Raw genomic sequence first — 9,686 nt, 5'->3', positions numbered from 1 at the left:
CAACTGATATCTTCTAACGCGTGATACCTCAGTTTAAAATGATTGAAGACATTGAGTTTCAAAGTGGGATGATCTACATTACAGAGGCTGCGTTTACACAGATTACCAGGAAAATCTCTCTTGCCAATAATTGGACAGAATATCTGATTTGGGCTGCCTGTGTAAATGCAGCCAGAGTGTATTCCATAGCAGCGTAGTGTTATTGATCGTGGAATATCATCCTTCATGGCAGTGAATGTAACTGTTGGTTCTAGAGTTCTCAGGTAGCTAGAACATGTTCTACAATCTTGTGTTCTTTATTCCACTAGACCAGATATGTCCAAACTGGGGTACTTGCAATGCCGTCAGGTGTACGCCAAATAAAAATGTGATTCCCACTACATTTATATTTTCCAACGGGGCTATACATTTGGGTGAGTTTTTTTCTCTCCTGAGTATCCTCGTTTCTCTGCCAAAAATAAAATGAAACCATCTAGTGTTCAGCGAAATAACAACACAATGTCAAATACAGGTAGCCTAGTCAAATAATTAACATCCAATCACGTCAACCGTTACTCTCTCACGAGAAACCTTCACTCTTGGGCAGGCATTTAGAAACGAAACATGATCATTTGAAAAATAAGCCACAGAAGTTTTTTGAGCAAGAATAAAGACGACTTTCGAGTAGTAAGACATGTATAGAAGCAACAGATACCATTAATAAGAAGGGCTAGAAGCGTCTTATAGGGTGAGCTACCGAGTGGCTAGGACAGGCAAGCCCCATACTATTGTGGAGGAATTCATTCTTCCTGCTGCCGCGGATATGGCTGGGACAATGCTGAGGAAAAGGCCAACAAAAACTACACAGACAATGACTTCATCAAACAACACTGTTTCACGACGCATCAGTGACATGGCAGGAGATGTTTTGAAACAATTACTGCTTCGCATACAAGCCAGTGAATTATATGCGTTACAGCTGGATGAGTCAACAGACGTAGCGGGCCTGGCACAGCTCCTGGTATATCTCCGTTACGTTTATGGGGGGTCAATTAAGGAAGACATCCTCTTCTGTAAACCACTGGAAACCAGGACAACATGAGAGGATATTTTTAAAGTACTGGACAGGTTTGTGACATCAAATGGACTTTGGTGGTCAAGATGTGTTGGTATCTGTACTGATGGCGCATTAGCCATGACAGGGAGACATAGTGGAGTGGTAACGCACCTGCAAGCAGTTACTCCCGACGCCACTTGGGTACACTGCAGCATCCACCGAGAGGCTTTTGCTGCCAAGTGAATGCCTGATAGCTTGAAAGACGTTTTAGACACTAAAACTAAAAAGCAAGGCCTCTGAACTCTCATGTATTTTCTGCATTATGCAATGATATGGGCAGCGACCATGTGACGCTTTTACAACATACAGAAGTGCACTGTTTATCAAGGAGCAAAGTATTGACAAGTTTTTTTTAATTGAGAGACGAGCTTAAAGTTTTCTTTACTGACCATAATTTTCACTTGTCTGACCGCTTGTATGATGCTGAGTTTCTCACACTACTGGCCTATCTGGGTGATGTTGTTTCTCACCTGAATGATCTGAATCTAGGATTACAGGGACTCTCCACAACTATAATCAATGTGCGGGACAAAATCAAGAAGTTTTCTGTCTGCATTAACAAGGACAACACACAGGTCTTTCCATCGATTGCATGATTTTTTGTGTGCAAATTAACTCAAGCTTACGGACAATGTCAAAAGTGATATAGCGAAGCACCTGAATGAGCTGGATGTGCAATTACGCAGGTACTTTCCCGAAACGGACGACATAAACAACTGGATTCGTTGTCCCTCCAGTCCACTTACCGTTTTCTGAACAAGAGAGCCTCACCGAAATTGCAACAAACCGTTCTGTGAAAATGTAATTTAATCAGAAGCCACTGCCAGATTTCTGGATAGGGCTGCGGTCAGAATTTCTTGCCTTGGTAAATCGCATACCTTGGTAAATCGCGAATTCTCAGCCCTCACTAGCATGAAAACTAAATACAGGCACAGACTGTGTGCGGGAAATTATTTAAGACGGAGACTCTCTCCAATACAACCCAACATTGAAGAGTTATGTGCATGAATTTCAAGCACACCCTTCTCATTAACCTGTGGTGAGTTATTCACAATTTTCTATGAACAAATAGGGTTTTATATGTAAGCAAAAAGTAAATTATTGATTATCATTATATTATTATTTGTGCCCTGGTCATATAAGAGCTCTTTGTCACTTCCCACGAGCAGGGTTGTGACAAAAACACACTCATTCTTATGTTTAATACATGTATCGTATGTGGTAGGCTTACAATGATGGCAAAAAACAACATTTGAGAGTGCGCTGACCTTGGTGCTAGAGGTACGCAGCTGGAGGTTGAATGTTTGAAGAGCTATGGGACTGTAAAAAGTAGGTAGCTGATACCAGGTAGCAGAGCCATAGAAACCTGTCCCTCCCATAATGTCCCTAACTCTCCCTTTCTGCCCCTATCTTTATCCCCATGTTGCTACCCTCCCTCCCTCACACACACACACACACACACACACACACACACACACACACACACACACACACACACACACACACACACACACACACACACACACACACACACACACACACACACACACACACACATTGTAAACCCTGGAACCCATCCATCCCAAGTTGTCTCTGTCCCTTACTCCTCTCAGCTCTTCCCCTCTTCCCCTTCTTTCCCTTCTCCCACGCTTCCTTCTCCCCCTCCCCCCACGCTTCTTTCTCCCTCTTTCTCCTACCCCTCTTTCCCTTCCACCCTACTCCTTTCCCCCCTTACTCCATCCTGTCACTCCCGTCCCCGTTGATCTGCACCACACACTCCTTGTCCAGCGGCTCCTTGCAGTGGGCCATGCCAAAGTGTTGACTGCTCACCTGGTACCTGCCATGCTTGTCCAGCCCCATGGCGGGCACGAAGCGCCGCTCAAACTGGATCTCCTGGCGCAGATAGGACGTTCTTTTCTGGCAGGCGTCGCCCGTGCCCTCCTGTGAGGCGGAGAGAAACACCACTAGCTCAAAGTGGCTGGTGCTGCCCTCACGCAGGGCTGGGTAAAGGGGGCTGTGGCGGTCCAGGATGTGGTAGAAGGTGAGGGGGAAGATGAAGAAGGGGCAGGGGCGGGGGCCCAGCCGGTCCAGCTGGAAGTCCAGGTTGGTCTGGTGCAGGACCTGGTCATCTCTCTCTTCGTACAGGACGGCACTGACCTCCACATCCACCAGGGGGCGGCGCAGAAGGTTGGTAGCCCGGAACATGAGGCAGGGCTGGCCCTGGTGCTGACCTACCACCGCCTGGGGGCTGAACTGGATGGCCCCCGCACGCTTCTGGGGACGGGCGATCTTAGCCACAAACGCACCTGAAGGGCGGGGATGGGTAAGAGAGAGAGTGAAGATTTACATATCAGTCATTTTCCTTAGAATGAGGTATGTTCTATTTTTTTAAATCTCAAGAAACCCATTGAAACAAAGACCGAATATAAACAAGAAAGTAAAATAACGAAGATGAAGATCAAACAGCTGTTCCCTCAGCATTGAAAGGTACAACAACAAACTGAGAAAGTGAGAAAGAGAAGGGATCCTCTCCATTAGAACGTACCTGTGATGAAGGCTTCCAGCATGAGCCCCAGCAGCATCTGAACCGCCAGCAGGGCTATAGCGCTGGGACAGTCCCCACTGGGGAACATGGTGCCGTACCCTATGGTCAGCTGGGTCTCCAGGGAGAAAGAGAAGGCTGCAGTGAAGCTGGTGATGTGTTTGACACACACTACGTGACCCTCTGGAGGAGCGTCGTGGTCCTCCACCGCCAGGTCTCCATTGAAGTGGGCCAGTAGGTACCACAGGCAGGCGAACAGCAGCCAGTGGGCCACAAAGGAGGTGCAGAAGGCCAAGAGGACCCAGCGCCAGCGCAGGCACACCACTGCCCCCCACAGGTCCTGCAGGGACGAGTCCGGGTATATTTACCCATTCAATTATTGCTGGTTTCCCAGACAGAGATTAAGCCTGATCCTGGTCTAATAATCAAGTTCATTGGATATTCTCAATTGAGAGTTTAAATCCAGGACTAGTCTTAATATATGTCTGCGAATCAGGCGCATAGAGTGTCTGTGTGTAACTTTTGATTTTAAGTTTACTTTTCCATTTAGTCAGCAGCACCTCTTCAACTATTTAGGGTGTGCGTCAACTCATTTATTTTACCTGTAGAGCTAGCAGCCAGGCAGAGGCAGACGCCCAGGAGGGCCACAGGCCAGGAGAGGGAGGGGAGGACCGCAGGGCACAGTGACCGTCCTTGGTCACCAGACGCTGGCAAGACAGGTAGGATGGGGATGATGTGGACAACAGGAGAGGGGAGGAGGAGACCTTGTTCCCGTCCAGGTCGTTGGTCATTTTGGTTGTCATGGTTACAGGGAGGTGAGGGGTTGAGGGCAGGCAAGTGGGCAGGTCAGGATAAAGGTATCTGGAAACAAGCATAATTATGCCAAGAATCATAGAAGACCATTTATAACAACTTTATAAACATGGACAACTTTGACTTTACAATTCCACTTTGACACTGTTATGCAGTTAGTTATGTACATAGGGGGACAGACAGAGAGACAGAAACATCCAGAAACGTCTAGAATGTTGTTGCAGGTGATTAGAGAAGTACTCAGTGGGGTATCTGTCAGTGGAACACAGCGACATGCAGAGCAGGAATGTGGTGAGTTTAATCTTGGAGGAACAGACTCAGTAACAATCACTACAGTACCAGACTGGGACTTCACTCTCCCTTCTGTTCTCTAGTCTTGTTCAGCAACATGTTAGTATGCTTTATGGATGATCACATGGACAAATAATATACACCCTCCTCATGTACTGACTGTAGCCTATATGGTATGATTTTTCTGTCAGAACTCGAACAAGGTTCACCAAGAATAGAGTATGATGATGTTTGAGGTTTATATGAGATTAAATGTGCTTTTTATGAAGTCCCTTGATTGCATTGTGTATATATAGCTAGCTGTAAGAGACGAGCTGAGAAAACATTGCACATATATTTTACAAAATGTTTTTTAAGTGCTGTATCTTACTCACATCATGGACCAGAGGGACTTAAAGGGATTGTTCTGTGTGTAACTTTAGCCTGTAAACTGTGAACCCTGCACTGTCTGTAAGTATAGATGGAATATAGAGATAACAAAGCTGTTCCTTTGATACAAAAACACTTAAATAATGTACATGTCGAAAGCTGTACAATATCTGTACAGTTCACACGGTAAAATTGTGTTATCGTTTTTCTGTTTTTCTGGGTAAGGGATAAAATTACACTTGGTAGTAAAAACTAGCCCTGAGCCTTGACTACACATCAGGACAGTTACAAAATATTCAATTGTTGCTAAATGTCGTGGGAGCCTCGCTGGAGTAAGGGATTTTTATCATCAACATTATAATTGTGCAGTGGTGTAAAGTACTAAAGTGAAAATTCTTTAAAGTGCTACTTAAGTAGTTTTTGGGGGTATCTGTACTTTACTATTTATATTTTTGACTACTTTTACTTTTACTTCACTACATTCCTGAAGAAAATATTGCACTTTATACTTCATACATTTTCAATGACAACCAAAAGTACTTGTTACATTTTGAATGCTTAACGGGACAGGAAAATGGTCAGATTCAAGCACTTATCAAGAGAACACGTGGCCTCTGGCCTGGCGGACTCACTAAACACAAATGCATCTTTTGTAAATAATGTGTGGGAGTGTGCCCCTGGCTGTTCATACATTTTAAAAACAAGAAAATGGTGCAGTCTACTTTGCTTAATATAAGGAATTTTAAGTGATTTATACTTTTACTTTAACTTTGATACACTTAAGTATATTTTAGCAACTACATTTACTTTTGATACTTAAGTATATTTTAAACAAAATACTTTAAAACTTTTATTCAAGTAGCATTTTACTGGATGACTTTCACTTTTACTTGAGTTAGTTTCTATTAAGGTATCTATACTTTTAGTCAAGTATGACAATTTTGTACTTTTCAACCTCTGTAATTGTGTGTCATAAAATGTGGAATATTGAGGCACTTATGTTGGCTAATTCAACGACAGATTCTTTACAGTCAGAACTAGTCACTGGCACAGGCTACAAGTCAGGCTGCGGAGGCTAGCTGCTAGCTACCACTTCTCTCTAGGGCAAGCATGGGCCTGTTATTACAGAAATTCTATAGGGTAATAGTAAGCATGGCTATGTGTTAGCGCAGTAAGAAGTGCTCCATTTTCCTGAGGTGGCGGGATGCCGGCTTGAGAGAGGCCATCAGAGAGGCCGTCACATGAGGGGCATACGGCGTGCAGAGGAGGCAAACACACACACACACACACACAATGACATAGACACACACACACACAATGACACACACACACACACACACACACACACACACACACACACACACACACACACACACACACACACACACACACACACACACACACACACACACACACACACACACACACACACACACACACACAATCACATAGACACACACACACACACACACACAATCACATAGACACACACACACACACACACAATCACATAGACACACACACACACACACACACACACACACACACACACACACACACACACACACACACACACACACACACACACACACACACACACACACACACACACACACACACACACACACACACACACACACACACACACACACAATGACATAGACATACAATCACATAGATACACAATCACACACAAGCAGAGGTTACAAATCTCCCATATCCCCCCATGTCTTTTGGGCCTGGCACTTTTCTCCTCAGTGTATGTGTGGGATAGCGGCGGCTATCAGATGATGTTAACAAACAGCACTCTGTCTGTGTGCTCTCAGTGTGGATTGATGAGGGGGCTCAGTGGCTGCTGAGATAGTTTGGGGCTGTTGGTTGGAAATATTGTAGCTGGGCTACACAGCTCCCTAAGCTATAGCTTAGTTTAGCCAACGATGATACTGCAAAATGGGCTGCAGGAGAGTTTTTTCCATTTTCCCACAGATAAGCTAATTGGAGATAACATATTACTAGCATGTTATTGAGTGTTTGTCTTAGGTGTCAAAGTTTAAGGGGTATCGGTATATGTAAGGAGAGGCTGTTTTACTTGTCCTCCGATTTCACCCTCCACTAGCCTCCACTGGTATTGATTACCGCATCTGACGAATGTTGTTTAATAGCATATGGATGGAAACTCCATTCCCCACTCTATTGTCCAGCTTTACCCCCATCCCCTTAAAGATCCATTGAGAACAAGTGGGGAGAACCTGTTAACCACCCAGAGCTAAACAGTTATAGACACTCAGTTATCTTATAGATAAATCCTGTAAATGCTTTCTCTGTGGTTATTAAACAGAGTTGGACAGGTTGTGCAAGTTGACCTGCCATTGTCCTACTTAGGCCTATATCTAACATGTGTTAAAAATTAAAAGAAACACCCATTTTGTTACTTCTAGCTGGAAAAAGTTGACCTGTTATTTGACTTCTTCAGTCTAGGGTCTCTAAGGGTACAAGCTGTGTTTATGTATTCATTTACATGTACATTATTGACAGTAGACACAGTCTTGGTTACGTTTAGCTGAAATCGGTGATTCCGCAGGTCAAGTTCTTGCACAATGTTCAAGGATATTGCACAAAATCCATCTTACAATTTAAAGTTGAAAGTAAACATTTTGTAGTTTCTTTCTGTAGTGATGCACCACAGTCTCACTTCTCTCTCTCTCTCTCTCTCTCTCTCTCTCTCTCTCTCTCTCTCTCTCTCTCTCTCTCTCTCTCTCTCTCTCTCTCTCTCTGTCTCTGTCTCTCTCTCTCTCTCTCTCTCTCTCTCTCTCTCTCTCTCTCTCTCTCTCTCTCTCTCTCTGTCTCTCTCTCTCTCTCTCTCTCTCTCTCTCTCTCTCTCTCTCTCTCTCTCTCTCTCTCTCACACAGTCTCGTATCACCCCCTCTCAGTGGCTGGGATCGCCTTACTCCCTGTCTGTCCTTAAGGTTACTCACTGTAGTGTTGCACCAGGGCCAGCGATCACCCCTCTGATGGTGCCCTTTTCACCCGAGCGCTGATCCGAGGGCGGGCAGGAGGCGAGGCGAGGGGCGGGAAAACCACCAAATCCGTGGGATGAGAAGATGGGGGGTAAATCCCAAGGTATTCCCGAGGTAAAGGGAGGAAAAGATAGTGTCACCCCAGGAACTCTTCGGCGTGGGAGCCGGACTGAGCCCAACGCTCTGCTCTTCCGATCTGCAGCTCCGGCTCTCTGCCGAGGATGATTCGATTGGTCACATTACTCTGCATGTGGCCAATTAGTGTTCCCGGAAGGCGAGAGAGGGAGGAGAAAAACTCAAAGAACAACACCTTGTCACTGTTCATTGACAGAGCCAGTTGTAGCTCCTCTGAGTCCTGTGGTTGGTAGGAGTAAATGAGTATAGGAATGATGATGAGAGTGAGGCTCTGGAGGGGGAGTGTGACAACAGGGTGTCTTTGCGTGTGTGTGTGTGTGTGTGTGAGAGAGAGAGAGAGAGAGAGAGAGAGAGAGAGAGAGAGAGAGAGAGTGGGGGTAATTGAGTCTGTTGTTACTGTCCATCTGTCTTTCTACCCAGACACAAGGGTTTTGTGTTTATCAGACCTTTTGCACTTAGACAGGTGAATAGCTTTCGCCTGTGCAGTCATGTCTAATTGGTGCTTACTTAATGCTGAATTATACAAGTATTTGAACAGGGACATGGAAGACATGCCATGTTGCAAGTGTTGACTAATAAGACATCCAATTTATCCAACCATAATGTAACCTTTAACCTTAACCTAACCCCTAACCTTACCTCAGATAGTAAGGAATTTGTTTAATCACCACATTGCCCATTCCTTGAGAGTCATCATGATATAGTGTTGCTATTGCATGTGATTTCAAATGTGGCAGCCCCTTTTTAACCCTACTTCACAGTGCTTCTTTGTTACTGATTAGGCTGTAGTAAGCCATATTGCAGGAGTTCAAAGGTCACAGCAGGCCGGGTCTATGGGTGTGGTGCTCCCTAACTTCTTTGCTTGTACCCTATCAACTGCCCAGGAGAGCTCTGAAATGTTGCAAAAGTTCAAAGTTCGAAGAAAGATGACTGGGTAAGAGGAGTTGGAAGAGAGAGGGAGGAGAGGAGGGAGAGAGGGATTGATTGTTCCATTGCAAAATCAACCTTCACATTACTATCTACAGCACTCACACTTTCATTAAGTCTTTCTGTTGCTAAGGTTTGAAATGTTGCAAAAGTTCAAAGTTCAAAGAAAGATGACTTGGTAAGAGGAGTTGGAAGAGAGAGGGAGGAGAAGGAGAAAATATAAGGATTTATTCCCAGCTAACAATTCTATTGAGAGATAAAAAAAAAATGTAATTTCACCTGTAATTTTCCCCTAATGTTTCAGTGTCCAGTTTTCCGTTAGTGAAGGGAACATGCTATCTCAATCTGGTTTCAGAGCATTTCGTATTATTCTGTACTCAAATCCGAGACACTCCATTTAATATGATATGTTAAGTTTTGCATGGTATGTAATTAATTTGTGGTTGTCCATCAATCATTTCGTATGATATGTTACAAATGACAATTCTTATGGTAC

At 44.4% G+C, this 9,686-nt stretch overlaps 1 protein-coding gene across 1 annotated transcript; it reads right to left on the bottom strand.

The window, feature by feature from the left end:
• Positions 1–2,790: 2,790 nt before the first annotated feature.
• On the bottom strand, positions 2,791–8,481 carry LOC123993987 (inward rectifier potassium channel 13-like). Its single transcript, XM_046296473.1, has 4 exons — positions 8,087–8,481; positions 4,241–4,499; positions 3,642–3,978; positions 2,791–3,402 (listed from the first exon to the last, which is right to left on the bottom strand). Exons 2-4 carry the CDS (start codon positions 4,439–4,441, stop codon positions 2,828–2,830), a joined length of 1,113 nt encoding a protein of 370 aa, XP_046152429.1. The 5' UTR covers positions 4,442–4,499; positions 8,087–8,481; the 3' UTR covers positions 2,791–2,827.
• Positions 8,482–9,686: the final 1,205 nt, after the last annotated feature.

The sequence above is a fragment of the Oncorhynchus gorbuscha genome, linkage group LG13, assembly GCF_021184085.1.
Source record: "Oncorhynchus gorbuscha isolate QuinsamMale2020 ecotype Even-year linkage group LG13, OgorEven_v1.0, whole genome shotgun sequence".
Classification (NCBI taxonomy): domain Eukaryota; kingdom Metazoa; phylum Chordata; class Actinopteri; order Salmoniformes; family Salmonidae; genus Oncorhynchus; species Oncorhynchus gorbuscha.
This window is presented reverse-complemented; position numbering and strand designations above follow the sequence as displayed.